This window comes from Heliangelus exortis, chromosome 4 (assembly GCF_036169615.1).
Source record: "Heliangelus exortis chromosome 4, bHelExo1.hap1, whole genome shotgun sequence".
Lineage (NCBI taxonomy): Eukaryota > Metazoa > Chordata > Aves > Apodiformes > Trochilidae > Heliangelus > Heliangelus exortis.
In genome coordinates this window covers 1,422,345-1,444,903 of record NC_092425.1, presented here as the reverse complement: position 1 = coordinate 1,444,903, position 22,559 = coordinate 1,422,345, and the positions used below count along the sequence as shown (strand labels likewise).

At 45.0% G+C, this 22,559-nt stretch overlaps 1 protein-coding gene across 7 annotated transcripts in view; it reads left to right on the top strand.

Annotated features, from left to right (window-relative positions):
* The window catches only part of EMCN (endomucin), a 59,225-nt gene that overhangs the window by 24,228 nt on the left and 12,438 nt on the right, over positions 1-22,559 (top strand). For all 7 annotated transcript variants that reach the window (XR_011725627.1, XM_071742577.1, XM_071742576.1 and 4 more), the window contains exons 5-9: positions 4,130-4,261; positions 9,447-9,479; positions 19,045-19,110; positions 20,463-20,558; positions 22,257-22,281. Coding sequence is in view for 6 of the 7 variants with exons in the window: in XM_071742577.1 (XP_071598678.1) it covers positions 4,130-4,261; positions 9,447-9,479; positions 19,045-19,110; positions 20,463-20,558; positions 22,257-22,281 (352 nt within the window). In the remaining variant the exon portion in view is untranslated. The remainder of the gene's footprint in view (positions 1-4,129; positions 4,262-9,446; positions 9,480-19,044; positions 19,111-20,462; positions 20,559-22,256; positions 22,282-22,559) is intronic.

The window sequence follows — 22,559 nt, the reverse complement described above, 5'->3', positions numbered from 1 at the left end:
ACTAACAGTTCACATTTGGGCAAAAGAATTAACTCACTTGTGCAGTTCAGGCCCCAAAACAAGAACTCACACGGTGCCACGGAACAGGAGCTTGCACCTGCACTCCAGATTTCATATCCTGAGGTGCTGGGAGACACTTTCAAAAAGAGAATGAAATGAAATGCAACAAAAGATTAGGTTCTTCCTGCCTTGGATACAGGGCAAGCATCTTGTGCAAGGTCAGTGCTCAAGGTGTTAAATTACCAGTGGATTTTTGGCCATCGTGTTCCTAATTGATCTCATGCCACTCTCCTGCATGCTGAGACATCACAGTGCAATGAAACTTTCAGTGTTAAAAAGTGAGAAAAGGAGAGAGTGGGACAGATACCTTTTCTCTTTTTGTTGAATTACTGGTAATCTAGAAGGAAGCTTTACTTCAGTAAAACTATCAGACAAGGGTTGTGGCAATATGTATTGCTCAGGTTGTTGCTGCATGCTGTAGGTAAACACTGAGTGTATTTGGCTGCTGAGACATGTGAGGCAGAGAGATGTTTTAAAACACATTTTAAAATACTTGGGGTTTTTAGCTTTACAGAAGTGTAAAGCTGGCAGACAGCAGATGCAGACAGCCATGGGTGTCCACACAAAAACTGAGATCTGCTTGGTTACCTCCCTAGCCAATTCCTCTTCCTCTGAATGGGCATTAAGTTGCATGGGGTTTGCTACACTGGGATTTTTCAAAGTTTTCATCAATGCATTTGCTAATGGAAACAGTTTCCTAGGCTGTTGGTTACAGGAGCTAGGCCTGTGTGTGTGTTTATGAGAGATACCAGCTCAAGGGAGGAGGTGTAGTTTTCCACATTACAAAGCCCTCTGCTGCCATTTTAACGTGGTTTGGGTGCAGTTCCTCCTCTCCTGGAAAGTAAGGTTTCAGCACATGTACAGATATCTACATTCTTTGTAGTGCATGGAGCTTATGCAGAGTATTTTCTGCTTGCTTGAAGCATTTTATGATGTCAAAGCTAGTTAGGTAACAGCCTGCTATAAAGAAAATTTAGAGTTGTGTTGGGAAATGCCAAAATATATGTGAATTATACATAGGTTAAGTAGAAAATCATGCCAAGATCAAGTAAGATCAACCGGATTGCAGCTGGTTGAAGAAAATGAAGGGTTTCAGAGCACAAAGAGGAAGGGAATGTAATAAACAGGGAATACCTGAGGCTCAGAGCTTTGCAGAGAGGCTTCAGCTTCCCCGTTGTTGATTATCCCTTTGACAAACCCATGTTAACATGCCATCATTTACCTTATCAAAATACCAGCAGGGAGGGCTGCCTCACCACCAGGGAGTTCTGCTGCTGCTCCACTGGGACAGCTTTTTTGCAGTTCTTACTCCTTTCCCTTTTTTATCGATGCTAAGCTGTTGACAACAAACCCATTAACCCCGGGTGCTTCTCTGCTGCTTTTCTGTGAGCCCGGGCCTTCCCCTGCCAGGCAGGCAGAAATCTGTGCTGCAGCTGGCTGAGCCAGAGCCTGATGTGATGGGTGGCTGCAGGGATGTGTCAGTGGGGACAGCAGGACTGGAGTCACTGGGTCCCCCCCAGCAGCTCCCACTGGAGCAGGGGCCCTGCAGGAAGGACCTTGCGCCGCCCCCTCCTTGTCGAGTGGCATTAAACCTTGCACAGGGGGTGAGTTATGGGATTTACCAAAAAGGCAGGTTTCTAGCACTGTGCTGGCAGTGCTGCTGCTGCATCCCTGAGCAGGGGCTGGTAAGGAAGCCTCTGTTCCCACAGGCTTTGGGCTCTCTGAGCTGTTGGGTGTGTTGGTGGCTGAGCGGATGCTGTGTGCCAGGCAAAAGGCTTGGATGCTGCTGCAAACCTGCCACGGGTCAGCAGAGAATTGGGTTGCTAGGATTTCAGCTTGTGCTACTACAGGGGAATTTAAGGAAACTTCCCCACCAGGTTGAGGGCTGGTTTTTGTCTTGGTAGCAGCAAAACCAGCACACAGGCTTTTGCACCCCAGCACATTTCCTTCACCAATTGCTGCCGTGGAGCAGCGAGCCTGTTCTGCAGTCTGCTGAAACCAACGCAGTAAAAACCACACTCCAAGCCCTGGGTAACAACATGAGTCATCCTCAGTGCTACCCCCGAGTTGTAGGAAGAATCTCATCCAGGATAAATTACCCAAAAAAAAAAAAAAAAAAAAAGCATGGAAATGCCAGCATCCCTCCCTCCCAATCCCCCCCGCCGAGGCACATCCAGCTCGCCGCCCGCCTTCCCCAGCACAATCTGTTCTCACAGCTCCCCAGCACAAGAGGAGCACCCAGGGCTGGGCTGCTGCCAGGACTGATAGGATGCCTGGAACGTGTGATCCCCATGGGAAAGCAGCTCTCTGCAGGGTTAGGAGGCAACTGCCTGCCTCCTCTCTCCCACACACCTGATTGTTCCTGGAGAATGTTTGTGTTCAAGTGTCTGTGCACATGAAGGCTTGCTGCTGGTTTGCCTTGGGTTTTTCTTCTCCCGTGCAAGCTCTTGGGAACTTCTGATAGGGGAGAAACAAGATGGTTGCTGTTGCTGTTACCAGCCCCTGTGTCTCAAAGAGGGCAGGAGGTTCTTGGGGTTGTGAGCTTTTTTACTGAATTGACCTCAGATTCAAATTCAGAATTTCAAGTGGGAATCTGAGGCAAGTGCAGTAAGAACCAGAAGTGGGAAAAGTTAGCTTTTAAGGCTTCTGTGGTGAGAATGCAGGGATGATTAAAGTTCACAGATCCTTGTGTTACACTGTAGTAAAAAATTACGTAGAGAGGCTTCATCTCTACTGCACGTGAGGCTGCAGATTGCAGGGCTACAGTGATGAGGTTTCTGGATGGAGCTGACAGGGAAATTAGGCTTCTCATTCCAGAGAGTCCCAGGGAAGCTTCAAAACATTTCAGCTTTTTTATCGTATTTTTGCTATGGTTTCCTTCCAGTGCTTTGCTCTTCAGAGTTACTGTCCCTGGCTGTTCACCTCCTCTCAGTTTCCAAAATTGTAGAGGTATCCCCTGACACCAGGGGCTTCAGCTCACTCATTCTTGGCTCAGTGATTTTTGAAGCTTGCCTCTCCACAGTATTGCATTTAATAAACCAAAGAGGAAGGGAAGGGCCCCACACAAAGGTTTGTGGCAACAGAACTTAGGGCGTGGGACCTTTTTCCTGAGATAAGGGCTCTCTGAGGGGTAAGCAGAGTGTATGAATAAAGCATGTGATGAAGCATTCCTCAACATTCACATGTTGTGTGTGCTCCTGTTGCAGTCTTTTGACTGAAACATGTCCTAAAGTTGTTTTAGTTACCAGTGTTTGAAATTCACATGGAGAAGCAGTTTACCACTCAGTGGCATCTCTGATTTATATCAGAAAGGAAGCATAAGGTTATTCTTGGGCACCCCTATGTTTTATTCAAGAGGAGCTGTCTTGCCTTTTGTTATGCTGAGGTTTGAGCACAGGGGTAGGAATTAGCAGCTGTGCTGAAGCATTTGGTGACCTTCAGTTCCAGAGGCAGTGCCCTGCCCCACTCTTTTGGAGTCACCCTGGGCTGGAAATCTTGTGACACAGGTGGCCTTGGTTCCCTGTTGGCTGTGTGAGAACAGAAATGAGACACTTCCATTTTTTGTACCTTAATTTCTGGAGATATGTTCTTCCCTAGACCTTAACAGTGCAGATTGGAATAAGTAACTCTGCACTTAATTACAATCCCTAAAACTTTTCACAGTATCACGTTATGTTGTGGCTGAAGCTTGCTTTTTTTCTGTTTTGTTTTCATTTTTTTAAAAATGAAGGTTTAAAATAGAGGGCAGTAAGTGAGCTTCTCTCTTCTGCTTGTGCTGGTTTTGGTGCACAGCTATCCAGCTAACCTGGGCTCCCAAGCCTGAGCCCCAGGCTGTCTTATTGCACAGCTGTGGGGCTGTTCCTCAGGCTGGGATGTGCTTTAAGGATGCTTTGTCCATGGCAGCAGCAACAACTCTGTAGGGCTGGTTCGTGGCTGGACAAATGCTTACCAGAAGCTGTGGTGCTTTCTGACCTTAGGTCTCTTTTCTGATGGTGGGGAGCATTTGTTAGGGGGTGGTCCAGAACCTAGGGCAAGCTCCAGGTGTACCTTACCTGCATGTCTGTCTCAGTTCCAGCTACACAAGAAAGTGGAACACAATTGACACCACAAAACAGGACTTTGGAGGCTCCATCTACCAAGGGATCGACTTTGTCTTCTACAACTTCTCTACAGAAAACCACTTCTACATCTGGAAGCTCAGGTAAGGCCTGAAAACACACCCTCTGTTTTCCTACATGGGCAGTTCAAATGACACAAAAAGACTTTGAATCTCTTGTGCATTGTCCTAGAATGAGAGCCAGCTCCTTATTCATGCAGGGTGCACTCTGCCCGTGTCACCTTGGTACAGAGCTGTGAGGGGTGAACTCAAACCCATTCAGTTGGGATACTCAGTCTTGTTGCAGAAGATAAATTACAGAAGATAATAGCAACCATTATATATGCCACATGTGGTCAGTGTGTGGCATTGAGGAGGTCACTGAGATAAATTTTCTGGCTGCAAAGCAGAGGGGATGGAGGAGAAAACTTGCAATCCCATTTTACTTTTAAAATATACCCCTAAAGCTTTACAACCTTCCTTGGGTCTCTGCAAAAATCATCATCTTACTCAGGTAACATTCCATTACTCACCCAGATGAGTTAAGCAGCTTATTCCAAACGGGTACACCTTTGGACCACCCTTGCTCTCTTATTTATTCTTTGCATCTGTTAAAGAAAAAATGCTTTGGTTCCCTCTAAACAGATTTCTTCTCCTGGTTGCAATTGCTCAGGGACAAGGGAAGCCATATGCTGCACCCTAATAAGTTTTAAAGCAAAGCAAGTGTGAAGCCATTTGTTTCATTCTGTGCTGAGAAATGCTGAGTCTCACTGCCATTAGATTATTTCTTCCCAAATCTTTGAAATTTCACATTCAGGGGCTTCTATAGGAACTGGATACCTTTTGTTCACCAGAGCTGGTATGAAAAACAGGGATGTGCAGCCCATAGGGGAAAGAACAGCTTGCAAGCCAAAGGCACCCAAACCACAGCTACTGTGTGGGGGCTCAGGGGATGACAAATTAATGTGAAATTGATCCAAACCAGAACATTTCTATTTGGCATGCTCAACCAAAATAATTCAGCTGGCTAACTTCAATGCAAAAGAACATATTTATCTTCGAGATAATTTTCCATTAAAAAAAAAAAAAAGAAGTCATTTTGGTGAAAATTTCCTTCCTTGCTGCAGAAAAAAAAAAAGCAAAAAAGTACATTTTGAAGAGAAATTTCCAATCAACCATATCAAAAGATCAGAGTGTAGGAGGAGTGCCACAGAGAGCTGGAGAGCAACTTGAAAATGAGTGGGGAGCCTAGGAAAGAACTTGGAGAAAGATCAGAGAACAGTAGTGCTGCAGTAAAAAGGCTGAAAGCAGCACCCCTGGAGGAGGGGCTGTGCAGTGCTGTGCCAGGCTGGGGGAGGCAGTAGGGATGATTTTCAGCAAATAAAGCAACCTGCATGTGTGCCATTGACACACACACCTCTTGAACTTTGGCTGGCATGTATAATGTACCTCCTACTCATTTCCCACCTCCACAGAGGATTGCTTGCTAATATTTACTTTTTCTATTGTTTAATAATGAAAAATCAGAGATTATATCAGTGAGAATCTAAATACATCAGAGTGCAAATTTTGTGACTTTTTAATCCTGTGACCTAGACAGCAAAAAAAAAAAAAAATACAAAGCAGTATGAGCCTAGGTTCACCCATCAGGGTAGTAAGATCAAATGATCAATTATAATAAATTGTCAGATCTATCAACCTGCTGCATCTGTTGATATCTTTATCACATTATAAATCCTACTCACTTGATTCAAAGGAGGCACCTCCCTAAGACAGATTCTTATGAGTAAGACAAGGAGGGTTTGACTTTTTCTGTATGCAGCCTGTGTAGGAACTCTGGGTAGTGATATCAGGTAAAAATTAACCACCATAGCTTCAGCTTTTTCACAAACAGAGGGAGACAAGAATCAAAGTGCCTGGCAGATGGAAAAGATGGCAAAGCCTCAGTTAATACAATTACAGATCCATAGCATTGTCAGGGCAAAGAGGGCTCTTTAAAATTCTTAATTTTGCTTTGATTTATATTGTGGTATCCCCTCTGAGTAATCAGCCAAATGTATTCATTTGTTTTGCCAGTGAACACAGTTTCATGTGGCTGCTCTCCAAAACCAGAAGCAGCAAACTGCAGGGTTTCCAGGCTGCTTAGGTAGCAGTTGTTGGAGAGCAGAGTTGGGGGAGAGACTACTTACTGCTCTCTTTCTCCATCTGTCAGGTTTCTAACCAGCCCTGAACTGACTCAGGGAGGTGTTTTCAAATCAAACCCTCACCACGTGCCAGTTTTTTTTTATCCTTGTCCTGCTTTCTGCACAGTGAGGCCTCAGCACAGCCAGTGTGGCACACCTCACTTTTCATGAGGAAGCTGGGAATCTTCCCAGATTATTTATGCAGAGCATCTGCCCCCTAACTCCCAGCCCCAAAGGACGTGGCACGCTCAGAGCAGGCAGCCAGGACAGCAAGTGCTGTGCTGCTTTTCCTTCTGTCCTCCTGTTCCTGGAGAACAGCAGCGTGTGACCCCACCACCAGAAAGGGCACTGGATGGTTTTTTAGAAAATGCAAACTGACATTACCTGCTGAACTGCTCTGATCAGCAGAGATTTGTTTGTGTGGCAGGGCTGAGCAATCTCTGCTCAGAGGGTGAGGTGGCATCTTGCTTGCGTCCTGGAGAAGGGGGGAGGAGAGAGAGAAGGGCACAAGATTTTTCCTATTTAATTTTTCATGTTCTAGCAGAATGTGGCAGCCGGAGCTTTAACAAAGAAGCCTGTGGTTTTGTGGTGTAAATGTGTAGAGGTTTTTACAAATAACAGCCTCGGGAGGCTGCTGCAGTCCTTGAAGGAAGGGCAGGGACCAGCTGTCATGTTTCCTACCTGGGATCATTTCTGCTCTCTGGTTTTAGTGAAGCAATGAGCTCTGGATGGGTTTTGGTTGTGCCTTTGGGTACTGAACCCCAGACTACCTCACCCTGCCTGGTCACAGAGCCAACAACTCTGATAAACCTGAAGTCTTTGGTGAGCTTGGATCTGAGTCTCAAGCTTGACACACTTTATTTATGTATTTGCTCTACTCTGAGCCAAGATGATTCACTCTCCTTGGGAGAGAGGAGCTGAGGGAAAGTGTGCAATGATCTCATGATCTTGGGAGGTTTCCTTAGAAAAGCTCAACTCTCCTCAGGCTGGGGAAACAAGACTTGAAGTTTCAGAGAGAAGTGACCTATTTGTAGGACCTGACAACATCTTCTGCCTTTCTCCAAGGAGGTGCACACACAGGGCTTTTCCATTTACTTGTTCAGCTGTTGCTGGGTGATCACTTGGCAATTTTTCCATGGTATCCCACTCCTTGTAGGCTGAAGGAAAGGCAGTATTGGGGTAAGAAGCAATTATATATTATTTGGGTGTTTTCTTCATGCAAGGTGTATGTCCTGCTGCTTTCTGTACTGTGTGTCATTCCAAACCTCCCTTGACAGGTGAGTTACTGACTTCCCAGAAGTTTTTCCTTGGCTTTTCTCATGAATGCTGCCCAGACAGGCTACAGACATTGCCTGATGAATCACCACAGAGCAAGCAAGGTGTCACTGCTTTCTGCAGGTGCATTGAGGAAATGATAAAAAGCTTAGGAGAAAAAGTCTCTTTTGGATGCTGGAAGCCAGGGTGAGATAACTGTATAACTTCAGAGTAGTCAGCATCACTAATACCTGGGATGTTCAAGAACAGCTCTTGCTGATTGCTTTTAAGCATTGGGCTTTTCAACAAAATGTGCTTTTCATGCATGGCTGTGATCAAAATGCAGTTAAAGCTCCATCCTCTACATCACTACCATAAGTGGTTATTTGCACCCCAGTGGGTGCAGAGAGGAGGAAAAACAGGAGCAGCCACTTTGGTGTTCAAAGAGTACCTTGGCAGCAGCAGAACAATGTGCTTCCCTGATACTCCAGCTCTGGTGGAGGAGCTGTCTTTGTGCAAAACATCAGTCCAGGGCACAGAAAGTGCAGAGAGGCTCTAGGAGTGGATTTGGACTCCCCAGGGGCCCCAGTTTGAGGAGGAGGAGGAGCAGCACTGCAGGGCAGAAGCTCAGTGCCCTCTTGGAGTCGTGGCTGCCTTCACCCTGCTTCCTCTGGAGTCTCCCAGCCTGGTGCAGCTCAAACCTGGCCCAAGTGCTGGTGTCAAGTTCCCTGCATTCCCTACAGGTGCTCTGACAGCAGTGAACCCTGAAGAGACCCAGCAAGAGGGATTTACAGTGCCCTTCAGCCTAGAAGAAGATGCCCAAACTCTGTGGTTTAACCTCAGAATATGAATGACTGCTAAGGATATAGCACCTAAGGGTTTTTCTTGGTTTTTTTTTTTTTAATATTGTAGCTGCAGTAATCTAGTGCGAGAAGCCTTAGAGTGCCAGTCACTCACCTCTGGCAAGAGGCAGTCTGTCTTGGACAAACAGATCAATGTTTTACTGCCAGTAAGCATGGGGATTCTCAGAGGCCTGGATGAGTGAGGAGCTGAGCTCCCTGGGACTGCAGAGTGATCCCAGAACTGATTTATTGCAACGTAATCAAAGGCAGTGTGTGGATGGATGCTTGGCTGTGGCTGACCTCCAGCTCTGAAGTGTCCATGGCCACCTTCATTTCCAAGCCTCCCACAGTCTAGACACAGAAAAGCAGCAGCATACTAACAAGAAGCTAACAAAAGATGAGTGTTCTGCCCTCAGAAGTTGTGGAGGGGCAGGGGAAAGCTGGCAGCAGCAGGTCAGGAAGCACTGCTCACAGCGTTGCTCTGCAAGGTCCATTTTGTCTTCATTACCAGGGCCTCTTTGCTCCTGCTGCTTGGCAGTCTGCTAACAAAAAGCACCAAGGTAATTAATGAAGATGAATTTTTAAAGGGTTCTGTGACACTTGGAGATGTGTCTCAATTAGGCATTTAAGGTTCTTTTATTAAAAGACATATTTGTCAGTTAAATGCCAGCTCTTCACTCCCAGGCACTTCCTTCATTTAGGCAGAAGGAATCTTTTAGCAATATATCCATTAATTTGGGTTTTTCTTCTCTTAAACAGAATAACAACCCAGTTTAGTTGTGTTTTGGATTCTGCTCCCATCTCTAAGGGATGTCTTCAGACTTTCACAACCCAGACTCCCCGGGCTTGGGAATAATGTCATTATTCAATGACCATTCAATCCAATCCTGGATCAGGATTTCTCGTGGGGTTCTGGAGCACATTGTGAGCCTGGTTTGCATGCTGTAGAGACTCTGGATATCTGACCTGAAACCACTCACTAACAAACCTGTTCCTTCTGGTTTATTGCAGACCTTCACTTGAGCTTCCCAACAAAATCAGCAGGTAAGAGTTCTCTGCACACTGGCAAGAAGGGCTGGGGTGGGAGTGGGACAGCCTGGGAAAAGGAAACTCTCAGGGATCAAGGAGGCTCTGGGGGAAGAATGGACCTGAGGAGCAGCACAGAGAAGCAGAGAAGAGATGCTCAGCTTGCACAGGTGTTGCCCGTAATCAAGACACAAACCAACAGAGTGTCAGTTTATGCGGTGCTTTATTCGGGGCCCGGGAAACCTGTGGACTAACGTCCCAAGTCAGGATTCCGACGACCCTTATTTTTGGTTAAGCTTTTATACCTTTTTACATTGTAGGTTACGTGCAGAGTTACATTCATTCTAGTTACAAACAGCTGCATAAATCATACAGATAACAATAGTTGAACATCTTTAAGTTACAGATTTACTGCTTTCCATACATCCCACCATATCTTATCTTTAGGAACAGGAGGTCAGTTACTGAGCAGTTCCCCTATTTGATCATTGTTCCACAGGGTCAGCACTTTCTTTCCAGGGTAAACTAACAGAGTTTTGCCTACCTAAGTACATTCTAATCCCCTAAAAGATTTTATTTTACCACAAACTGCAACAAGTCCCCCCTTTTGAGCATTCTTCGGTTATATCTCCGCAAGGATGCTCAATTTTACACTTCTCGATAAGCTGGTGGAGGTGTTCTTTCCCCTGGAGATATCACTTCTTTCCGGGTTATAGCTTTCATAATTCTTCGTGTATGATGAGTTTCCTTAGCTATCATTCCCAATAAACATCTATATCCTACTAACATAATTACAATAACTATAATAATCATTATCCCATATTGTATAATTGATGAAATCCAACCCGTAACTTGAAATCCCAGAGAGTTAAATATTTCCCCAACCCAATTGTGTTCTGCTTCCTTCCGAACATCACGAACCTTACCCTCAATTTGTTCTAATTGACTAATATCCTTTTCCACTTCTTGGGTAACATTCGGAATATGTATACAACAATGTTTGTTTATATTATGCAGATACCCACAAACACCATGCTCTTTTAATAACATCATATCCAACGCCATTCTATTCTGTATAGTCATTCTTGTAGTAGCCTGAAGTTGTATGTTTAAGTCCTTAAACCCCTTTTTAGTTACTGCAGCTAATCGTTCAGTTTGTCCTAACAGTTTATATAACATTTCTCGATTTCGGTAAGTCGAGATGGGTGCAAATAATGACTCCAATACCCACCCAAATTTAACTCCAGAGGAGGGTTCGTGCCATTCATCTTTTTCATCCATCCCTATCGATTCTAAATCATCATTTATACCTCTCTTCTTCCGTTTAGTCCTCTCTTCTTGTGTTAGCCCTGCTTGTTTCCAGAATGGACAGAGGGTAGGTACCCCTAAAGTAATTTGTGTGGCTAATCCATCCAATGGTAGATGAGATGTCCATTGTCCATGTCCTAGTACCCATACCAAATTTCCTGGGCTATGGACAGTTGTAGTTTTACAGTTTATAGCGGGGCTTTCTTGATTGGAGGTAACGGTATGTCGATATCCCCTACATTCACATCCCCACTTTAATGCCATTTTCACTGGAACCAACCCTATTTGATCTTCTGGAGTATCACAAGTAAATATTCTTGCGCAATTCCATTCTTCCTTTTGGATTTGTAATTGTCTAAAGGAAGTATGAGTAGTTATGACCTTATCCTGGTACGAGTGATTTCTATTCCCTGTCCACTGTATACACCATTGTACCTTTCCTAAGTAAGTATAATGTTCCAAAATACTAGGTCCCCATAACGTTGTCCAATCTCCCCACGTATCTAAATTCTGAGTAATATTTTGACAACTCATCTCATTTTGTGTAGTTTTAGTTGTTATGATACGGTTTTCACATGGCCCCTTTTCGGGGTAATCAACCAAGCATCTCCTGGTGTTCTGGACCCAAGCAAAATAATTAGGTTTCTTTTTACAATCTGTTTCTGGCATTGTTTTAATTGTCATACACATATTTTTCTGAACTGATACTAACTTTGGAACCAATTGACATGTCCAAGAGACGTTTTTTAAAGATTTAGGCATTCCAATCACTGGTATTATTCCCCAGGGTATTGGTTCACCTGCTGCTTGGGGTAAGGGCAAGCAAGCTGTAATTTTCGTTACATTCTGCATGAGGCCGAAATCCCTAATCAATCCAATTACCAAATTTTCTCGACCTTTACTTTCCATGAAATTCCCCTTATTAATTGGTTGTCTACTTGTTCCATCAGCCACTTGTCTGGTTATTCTATTCCCTGGTTCAACTCTAGGTTTAATTTTTACTTCAAAATCTCCATATTGAAAACTCTCCTGAATTAACACCACACAAGTATATTTTCCTTCATTTTCTTTGGTTACTCTGGGTATTTGCAAAACAGTCATTCCTACTTGATGTAACCTGTCCCAGACCGTCCGTATTCCCTCTTGAACTATTCTATCTCCTGTTATCCATTTCCATCCTGTTGTAACCTCATTGAGTCCAGCCCCCCCTTCATCAGTGAACAAACATGTCAGATTAACACCAGATCCCTCTTCAACTGTTAAGTAAGGTTCAGGTACATTTACTTTTACTACTGCCCCTACGGCTAGTATTAGGCTGAAGTAGATCAATATCCTCACGGCCTGCTTCTGAATATCATTCTGGTTGAGGACAAAGGTTCTACCGACCACTGCGTAGGGACCTTCTTGACTCTGGTGTAGTGAATCCAATTGTCGATCCCGTCGACCTTGACAGCCGTGTAGGTGGTCATGATCACCTGGTGGGGACCGTCCCATGTCTCCTTCAGTGGCTCCACTGACCAGTTCCTTATGTAGACTCGGTCTCCTGGAAGGATGTCGTGGGCCGGATTTTCCAGGGGTAGGGGTCGATTCCACTGCAGCGCTCCTCTGAGTGCTGTAAGAGTCTTATTCAGAGACAACACATAATTTAATATTACCTGATCTCCCACCAAATGAGGGTCCCCCTGGTAGGTAGCAGCATGGTAGGGTTTGCCATACAAAATTTCGTACGGACTTACCCCTATCCTTTCCCTTGGTTTAATCCTAACCCTTAACAGAGCTAAAGGCAACGCCTGCGGCCACTGGATTTTTGCTTCTTGGCAAATTTTCTTAATTTGGTTTTTCAATGTTTGATTCATCCGCTCTACCTTACCACTTGATTGGGGTCTCCAGGGTGTGTGCAGATTCCAAGTAATTCCTAGCGTTACAGAAATCTCCTGCACGATCCCTGCAGTGAAATGGGGACCCCTATCCGATGATAGCCCTAATGGCACCCCAAATCTAGGGATGATTTCCTTCAGAAGTGTTTTTACCACTTCTTTTGCCTGATTGGTCCTGCAAGGGAAAGCTTCTGGCCATCCTGAGAATGTGCACACATACACCAGCAGGTATTTGTATGCTTGGGCCTTTGGTAACTCAGAAAAATCTATCTGCCAATAATCTCCTGGCTGGGGACCTACCTGCAATTTTCCCATTTGAACCTGCCTCCTCACCACTGGGTTGTTTTTGATACACACCGGACACATTGCATTTATCCTTTTTGCCAATGTTAACATCTGGTTTGAGAATATTTCGTTTTTCAAAAATTTTACCATTGCCTCTGCACCCCAATGACACTTATTATGTTCTGTTTCCAATACTGTCTTCATGATCCTTACCGGCAGGATCACCTGTCCTGTTGGGGTCACATACCAACCTTTGATGTTCTTTCGTGCCTGCAACATCTGGGCCAGCTTCTCGTCCTCTAGTGAGTAATGCGGTTTGTCTTCCATGTGTGCAGCGGCAGGGTTGCTCCGGGCCGGTATCAAAGCTAATTGAGTCCATACCTCTCTGGCAACCTGCTTTGCCACTTGGTCCGCTTGTCGATTTCCCTGGAACTCTTTTCCTGGATCGTTCCGGTGTCCTTTGACGTGCATCACCGCAACTGCCGATGGTTTGTAAACTGCTTCCAGTAACATTATTATCTCTTCCTTGTGTTTGATTGACGACCCCTGCGAATTAAGAAGTCCCCGCTCCTTCCACAGAGCCCCATGCACATGTACTACTCCAAATGCATATTTAGAATCCGTCCATATGTTGACTCTCTTTCCTTGACTCAGCACCAGGGCCCTTATTAGAGCCCAAATTTCTGCCTTCTGCGCTGATGTGCCCGGGGGCAATGCTTTTGCTTCCACTATCTGCTGCAAGGTGACCACTGCATACCCTGCATACCTAGTGCCTTTTTCCACAAAGCTGGACCCGTCCGTATACAGTTCCCAATCAGGATCTGGCAGTGGCTCATCTTTCAGGTCCTTCCGGCTGGCGTACACTTGCTCGATTACCTCCATGCAGTCATGTTCCAGCTCTCCTTCTTCCTGGGTAGACCTGAGAAACTCTGCTGGGTTAAGGTGATTTGTTATTTTCAGTTCCACATCATCCTGTTCCCTCAATTGGGCCTGGTATTGGAGCATCCTGCTTGATGAGAGCCAATGGCCCCCCTTTTGTTCCAATACTGTTATAACCATATGGGGTACATAAACTATCATGTGCTTGCCCAACGTCAGCTTGCGTGCTTCCTGGATCAGGATTACTGTGGCTGCCACTGCTCTTAGGCATCCTGGCCATCCTCCACTTACTGAGTCCAACTGTTTGGAAAAGTACCCAACCGGTCTTTTCCAAGACCCCAGTTTTTGAGTGAGCACCCCCAATGCTAACCTTTGTCTTTCATGTACATACAGTTGAAAGTCCTTGGTTAAATCTGGCAAGCCCAGGGCAGGTGCTTCCTTAAGGGCCTGTTTTAATTCCTGGAACGCTTTATCTTCCGTGGGTCCCCACTTAAGTCTCGGTTCCTTCACAGCCTCATACAGGGGTTTGGCTGTCAGCCCAAAGTTGGGGATCCACAGTCGACACCAGCCAATCATTCCTAAAAAGGATCTTAATTCCTGGTTATTGCGGGGTACTGGAATTGCACATATGGCTTGAATGCGATTTACTCCCAAACGACGAACTCCCTGTGAAATTTCACATCCTAAATAAATGACCTTTTGTTTGACCAGCTGTGCCTTTTCTCTGGATACCCGGTATCCAGCCTGTCCCAGCATATTCAGCAATGCAATGGTTAACTTGAGGCAGAGACCCCGTTCCATGGTACCCAGGAAAATATCATCCACATACTGCAATACCACATAAGAGGAAGGCGAATCTTTTACCTGGGTAGTCTTCCATTCCTCAAGTTCCTTGGCCAGCTGGTTACCGAATATGGTGGGTGAGGATTTAAATCCTTGGGGAAGCCTGGTCCATGTGAGTTGACACTTCCGTCCCGTATCAGGGTTCTCCCATTCGAATGCGAAGATGTTCCTGCTTTCAGGTGCCAGGGGTATGCAGAAGAAGGCATCCTTTAAATCGATTACTGTAAACCACTGAAATTTCTCAGAAACAGATGTTAACAATGTGTACGGATTTGCCACCACGGGATGTATATCTTTGGTAATAGAGTTGATTGCCCTTAGATCCTGTACTAACCTGTAATTGCCATTAGGCTTTTTGACCGGAAAGATGGGGGTGTTGAATTCAGATTCACACTCCTGTAAAATTCCTAGAGCTAAGAATTGAGCTATCATGGGGGCTATTCCCTTCCTAGCTTCCAGGCTGATGGGATACTGCCGTACCCTTATTGATTGAGCCCCTTCTTTTAATTCCACTACTACTGGTACTGCCGCTTTTGATTTACCTGGGGTTCCTGTCTCCCAAACCCATGGCACAACTGCCTGTTCAATTTCCGGTGGTATCTCTTCTTTCCCTACTTCTTTGATCACAAACAGCTTTGCCAGGTTTTCCTCTGGTATTTCCAGTTTTACCCTACCCTTTTCAAAAATAATTCTTGCCTGCAGTACTGAAAGCAAGTCTCTCCCGAGCAGCGACTCTGGGCTGTTTGGCATATACAAAAATTGATAATCAAATTCTTTTCCCCCAAATTTTATATCGAGTGGCCGCAGGAATGTCCTTTCTTCAATCTCCCCAGTCACCCCAACAACCAACACCGTAGAGTCACTTAGAGATCCCTTTAATTTGTTCATTGCCGAGTAACTAGCCCCTGTATCTATCCTGAATTCCATCGGCTCCCCTTCCACTTCTAAAATAACCTTTAGATCTCTGTCTAGTCAGCTCTGATTCTGCCAATTTCCCATCATAAACGCTTGAGCGCCACCTTGCGGATTTCCCGTGAACGGATTCAATCCGCCTCCTACCCCGTTACCGGGATTCGCTTCATTGCCCGGGAAGCCTCCCCCCCTCGGGGCTCCGTGATTAAGTGGGCATTCATTTTTCCAGTGTCCCAGTCCTTTACAAAAGGCACACTGGTTAGGTCCCAACCTTCCGCGTCCCCCTGCACTCTGGTTCCCAAAACCCCCAAAGCCTCTCCCTATTCCAGCACCACCTCTCCCCCTGCCATGGCTGCGACCTCTATTATTTCCATTACATCCACCCGCCGCTTGCCGCAGGACTGCCAGCATGCTTGCCTGCTGTTTCTTTGTTGTCTCCTTTTCCCTGTTATTATATACCTTCCATGCAACCTCCACTAATTTTTCCAAATTCCGTGTGTCTTCTCCCTCTAACTTCTGCAACTTTTTCCTAATATCCTCCTGAGATTGACCCATAAAAATCAACGCCAGCTGTAATTTTCCCGATTCACCTTCCACGTCCAAATCAGTGTACCTCCGCGCTGTTTCTTTTAGCCTCTCTAAAAATGCCGATGGGGATTCCCCCTTATCCTGTCTCACAGAATACAACTTAGACCAATTCATCGTTTTCGGAATCCCCTCACGGACCCCTTCTACCAGTAAATCCTGGTAGTTCTTTAACGCTCTGTATCCCACCGATGAATTGGGATTCCATTCGGGGTCTTCCCTTGGTACCAAATCATTCACCGAACCTTGTGCTACCTGCATTCTAATCAATTCCCTTGCCCGATTTGTCATAGCCCTAAACACCATCTCCTTTTCTGTAGAATCCATAATAGTGTCTAGCAACACCTGCAAATCATTCCAATCAGGATTCTGAGTTTTTATTACCATTTTCACAACCCGAGCCACTTTCTCAGGATTTTCCCTGTATGCCCCCGCCGATTGCTTCCATATCATTAAATCGTTCGGCGAAAAGGGAACCTTTATCATCACCTTCCCTCCATCTGCTCCTACTGCCTCCCGCAGCGGAGCCATCAACTGAGGCTGCGACAAACCGCATTCTCTTCCCAGCCTCCCTCTCCGAGTGCGCTCCGCAAGCGGCGTTCTCGGCTGATCAACCCAATCCTCCTGCTCTAACTCCTCCTTAGGTGAGAAAGGAAGAGGGGCTCTAACCGGATTTACCGGGGGAGCCTCAGGGGGTGGGAGCGGCGGCGCACTTGGGGGAATCAACAAAGACACATCCTCCTCCTCCTCCGAGAACCGTATTTTACGCTCTTTACAACCAGCGCATTTGTCACACTCTACTTCCATGGTTTTTAACACCAACAATCCACAAGCTTTTTGCCACTCAGGTTTTCCTTTCAGATCATAGAACAAATCCAAATACTGTATTTCATCCCATTTCTCATTTTCCCGCAAGAAGCTCATCATAGAACTTAATATTTCAGGAGTTATTGTACCGTTTCGAGGCCACTGCATTCCCCCCGTTTCATATTCGGGCCACACATGATTACAATAATCAATCAAAGTCTTCCTCCGCAATTCCTGCCCTAAATTACCCTCTTTCCAATGTTTTAACAAACAACCGAGAGGCGAATCCTCAGGAATATCTTTTTCATTACAAGACAGAGCTCTGCAAGTTTTAAATGGTAGCATGCTAACACTCGCACTTGTGCGCACTCACACTCAAAACCAATATACGGCCGATTACCAAATCCCTATACCAAATACCAAACTTGCCTATACTCGTCGCCGCGAGTGGCAAGTGCTGGATCTGCACAGCTTTCTGCTTGCCGTGTCTTACGACCAGCGCCTAGGCTTCCAAACAACCAACCTTTATACCAAATACCTACCAACCTATAAGGAATAAAGCACCTTCGGGCTTACCTTATGGTCGTCCGTCGGGCGCGGGGTCGGGCACGGGTTGATGTCTCCTCCAGGAATCACCTGGTGCCGGCTTGGAGTGGATCAGCACGCGACCCGCCCCAGCCGCCCCCGGAGTCCCATCTGGGTCGCCAGAAACTGTTGCCCGTAATCAAGACACAAACCAACAGAGTGTCAGTTTATGCGGTGCTTTATTCGGGGCCCGGGAAACCTGTGGACTAACGTCCCAAGTCAGGATTCCGACGACCCTTATTTTTGGTTAAGCTTTTATACCTTTTTACATTGTAGGTTACGTGCAGAGTTACATTCATTCTAGTTACAAACAGCTGCATAAATCATACAGATAACAATAGTTGAACATCTTTAAGTTACAGATTTACTGCTTTCCATACATCCCACCATATCTTATCTTTAGGAACAGGAGGTCAGTTACTGAGCAGTTCCCCTATTTGATCATTGTTCCACAGGGTCAGCACTTTCTTTCCAGGGTAAACTAACAGAGTTTTGCCTACCTAAGTACATTCTAATCCCCTAAAAGATTTTATTTTACCACAAACTGCAACACAGGGAGTAACTTTGTGACTTCAGCTGAATGCCATGTTGGATGAGCAGATAGGGAAAAGAAAATAGGGTGGGAGCACAAGGAAAACGATGCCTGGAGTATTGTGTGATGCCATGGGAATAGTCACAGGGTGTTTACCAAGGAGCTTGTTCTTCTCAGTGGCTCTCAGTCCTTGTCCTGTGGTTAGGAGCAGCAGGTTTCAAAGTAAGGCAAGAGTTTCCTCTGCCAGCAAACCTGTTTTGTCCTATTTTCCCTTCTCTGGACTCATCAGGAAAACCAGGATCTTCTTTACTGGTACCTGCAGTTGTAGCTGCTGCCAGCAAACAGTTTGTCCCTCTGGTTACCCTGATGGACACATTACTCCAATTGTTATTTTCATCCCAGCTCCATTCCATGGCTGGAAAATATCTTCAAGGTTTGCTTTCCAGATCCAGTGAAAATAGAGATGATGGGCTGGCATGGGAGAAACTTCAGTGAAAGAGGTGGATAACTGAGTTAAAAGTTTTAATTCCTTCATCTCTTTAATTCATTGAGTAGAGCTGCTTTGTGGTGCAGTTTCCATCCTTACATTATCAGCCCTCAGAGTGCCACACAGAGAGGGAAGTTCTGCTTTAAAGAAGCAGTGATTTTTCAGAGATAAGGGTCCCAGACAGATATTGTTTGTTACACTCCAGCATCAGCATGCCTCAGCTCTGGCTCTTCTGTTTAGACACCACACAAGCACACAGTAAGTGATCATTTCTCCCCAAGAGGCTTCAGTCTCTGGGCAGACAAATGAAAGGGGCAGAAGGACCATAGCTGTTCATATTCTCGAGCAGAACTGTAACAAATGGCACCAGAACTGGAGACACAGGAGTTGTTTTAGGATGGCAATTTTTCAGGGAGGTGTTGTTTGGGGAGTTGTGGCAGTGACATGTTAACCTGAAAGGCAATATTTCCTCTGCTCATCTAGCTTCTGGCAGCACTGGAAGCAGCTCTGGAAACAAGAAAGGAACTGAGAGTGCTATCCACTATTCCAGTGAGTGTTCCTGCTTTACTGTCAAGTTCTTGAGTTTTCAGTTATTGATCAGTTTGGCTTTCAGTGAGTGATTTTGTGGTAGCAGAGAAATGGAACTGGAAGTTTTATTTCTAGCCTTGCCAGACATAGCCCCAAACAAACCCGGTTTAACTGCCTGTTACAAAGCTCTCAAGGAGAAACAGAGCTTAACAAGTTGACTCCATGCTCACTGGAGAGCAACACAATTATTTCCCAAGGACTGAGGTCAAAGTGATATAATTGAAAAAAAAAAAAAAAAAGGTGAACAGAACCATCCACCGTGGGAGGAGAAGCAAGAAAACATGAAGATGTGGTTCATGTGCTGTTATGAGCACCTATTATATGAATATATTGTTTTGAATCTGTTTTATTAATAAACTGTTCCTATTATCATGGGAGAGAAGGACTAGGAGGGAGTCTTCTGCAGTCTCCTCAAGCAGTTGATATTTGCATGAGGCATGTTATTTAATCTTTTATTTTAATGTTATGCATCTCTAGGGCAAGAGCACTGCTGCAGATCTGCTCTTTCCTACCCAAAGTACTGGCCTAGCAAAACACATCTGATGTTTTCCCACTGCAAACTTGTCTCTGGGTTCTCCCTCTGGTTGCAGTGATGCACACTCCCATCTCTATGAGTATTAAATATTAATTGCATCAAGAGCCATCAAAGATGGTAGTGCTAGCTAAAGGGTGGGCATGACAACTGCAGGAAGGCTGGGGGAATGCTGCTGCTCAGCCTCCTCCATCACAGGGCTGAGGCCAGCAGGCAAGAGAGTGCCTGCTACATTTGAATGTGGCCAATTGCTGCCAGAAAAAAAAAAAAAAAAAAGAAAAAAAAATGGGAGAGAAACTGAGCTTCTGTATTTCCCCAGGAAAGCTTCTCTTCATTACATAATTCTTTCCTTTTTGCTTCTTGGCTGGGAAACACCTGTCAGGAAATGGCAGATGGTGGGAAATAATAAAAGGAAAGAGAAATGTCCTCATTTAAAAAGGAGATCTTGTGTTTTCTATCCCTGGCTCCAAGTGCTGTTGGGGAACATTGCTGGGTTATCTAACTCCTTGGTGTCTTTCCTGGGCTTTCAGTGTTAAAAGAGAAAGAATCACTTCAGCTGCTGAATTTCAGATCTGTCTTGTTTAAAAACAAAAAAACAAAAAACAAAAAACAAAAAACAAACAAACAAACAAACAAAAAAAAAAAAAACAAAAAAAAAAAAGGAAAAAAGGAAAAAATCTTTTGCATATATCAAAAATTTCACCCTGAAACAAAAGCTCTGGAGGGGACCTTGAGCCCTGGCCCAATGACTGACACACTGATTGTTCTCCCTCCTTTGCAGGTGTTATCTTGCCAGTTGTCATCACCCTGATAGTCATTACTCTTTCTGTCTTCTCACTGGTGGCTTTGTACAAAGTGTGTCAGAAGAAAACCCCAGGTATTTGGTTTGCTTTCTCTACAAAAGGAAAAAAGATATGTGTATTTTTATTAGTAAAAGGTCTCTAGGGTCTGTTCAGATTACCATAGATGTTGCAGTAGCCTGATAGGAGAGCTTATTGTGTTTCAAAGTATTTTGCCTAAAGTAGGAAAGTAATACTTTGTGTTCAAAATCAGTGGGAAGAACAGAGGGAGAAAAAATGTCTCTGATTTTTGGAGAATGTGTAATGCCATAAAGCTTCTTGTTCACACTTCTGTAGCTACAAAGAGCTAACAAACAGCTCTGCTAACACAATCAGTCAGGCAGGTAGAAGAAATGAAAACTTTTGAAAAAGAGTTTGGAAATATTGTTTAACGAAATTGCTATATTTATTTCATCTCTGTTTAGATACAGGCAAAGAAAAATCAAGTCTTTCTTTTAGGAAATAAAACCTGATATATACATACACACAGAGAGAAGTAAAAATTTCCACTCACAGTATAATGCACATGGGCACAAAATCCTTGAGCAAACAGTATTTTCAGAAGCAGTTGTTTTGACAGATCAGCCTTTGTTACACTGCTGTCCCTGCAATACTTAGAATAATGGGGGAGTGATTCCATTAAATTCCATTTGCCAAATGTTTCCAAGAGTTGCCTGAGTAAGCCACGGGCAAGTGTGATTCTCCATTAAGTGAAAACCCAGATCTGACTCCAGACTGTGGTTTTCCTCTCCCTGAGAGCTGGCGTGAGTCAGGAGAGCTGTGAAATCACCAGGCCTTGGAAATACAGGATCACAGCAGGGTGGTGAAGCTGTAGAGAAAAGCAAACAGTGTGTCACAACCAATTTAACCAATGACATGGAAAACCAGACCCAGATAGAGGGAGGTGTGATCCTTCCTTAGGAAATTGCTGAACATTTGGAGTCAGGAGGTAAAGGTGTGAGGTGAGGAACATTTCCTTGCCCCTGTGCACAAATGCCAGCAGGCACAGTACAGCAAATTCCCTGGGAAGAAAGACTCCATCAATTTTTGTGGTGCTTCCTGCAGGATTCGTTCAGGTCTGCCCAGGGTGCTTCCCCTGCTCATGGAGAGCCCTGTGCCTAATGCCATGGGGCTAGAATTGGCTCTGGGGCTCCAGTTTGACCCTTCAGCCTCATCCATCTGCCATCTGCATTTGCACCCAAGAACACAGTCTGTTCAGTGGATGATTCATTTGGGTGAGAAACCCATTTCTCATCATCAGGGACTGCCAGGCTCTGTTCTCAGGTGCCATGCCAGGTTAAACCCCCTGGAAAGCAGAGCCTGGCAGCTTGTCCCCTCACTCTCCTCCTCCTGTATCCTTGGGCTCAGCTGTTATGTACTCAAGAGGTGTTGCATGCTCACCTCCTCTGTGCCAGCTACCCGGGGCCTTGGGAGCTGCAGGGAAATGGGCTTCTGTTCTGCTCCTGCACAAGCCACATCTCCTTCTCCCTCATTGCCAGAAGTGCTGATTCAAGCAGCAGCAGTTCATTTGCAGAGATGGCATGGTTATCTTTTGGGGAGAAGAACTAGAAAAGCCCCAATTAGTATTCAAGCTGGTGGGTTTTGTTCATGTACTTAATGCAACACTGCAAAATCACAATTAAGCCTTCTGCTAGCAACTGCAGTAGCTGTGTTTAAATGTGTACTTAAGTGAGTTCCAGCAATGAAAATGACATTGACTTTGTTTCTTCTTCCAGAGAGACAAGAGAATGGCACTGAACAGTAGGTTGAACCTTCTTTTTTCATTGCTTTGAGATCTGTTGTGGGGCACTTGTGAATGCAGCAGGTTCTGCATGAGATTTTCCTTGATCTTTCTCTGTCCAAACACAATAAGCAGTTGCCACCCCAGAGAGAGAAGTGTCCTGTTGAAATGATGTGCTTCCAGTCACTGTGCCCCTGTATGTATGGTAGGCAGCTGTGTTCCAGCATGGATAGAAATGTGGTGACTCTCAGGTGTTTTGCAGGGGATCCTTTTGGTAACAACTAACTGGCTCATACTG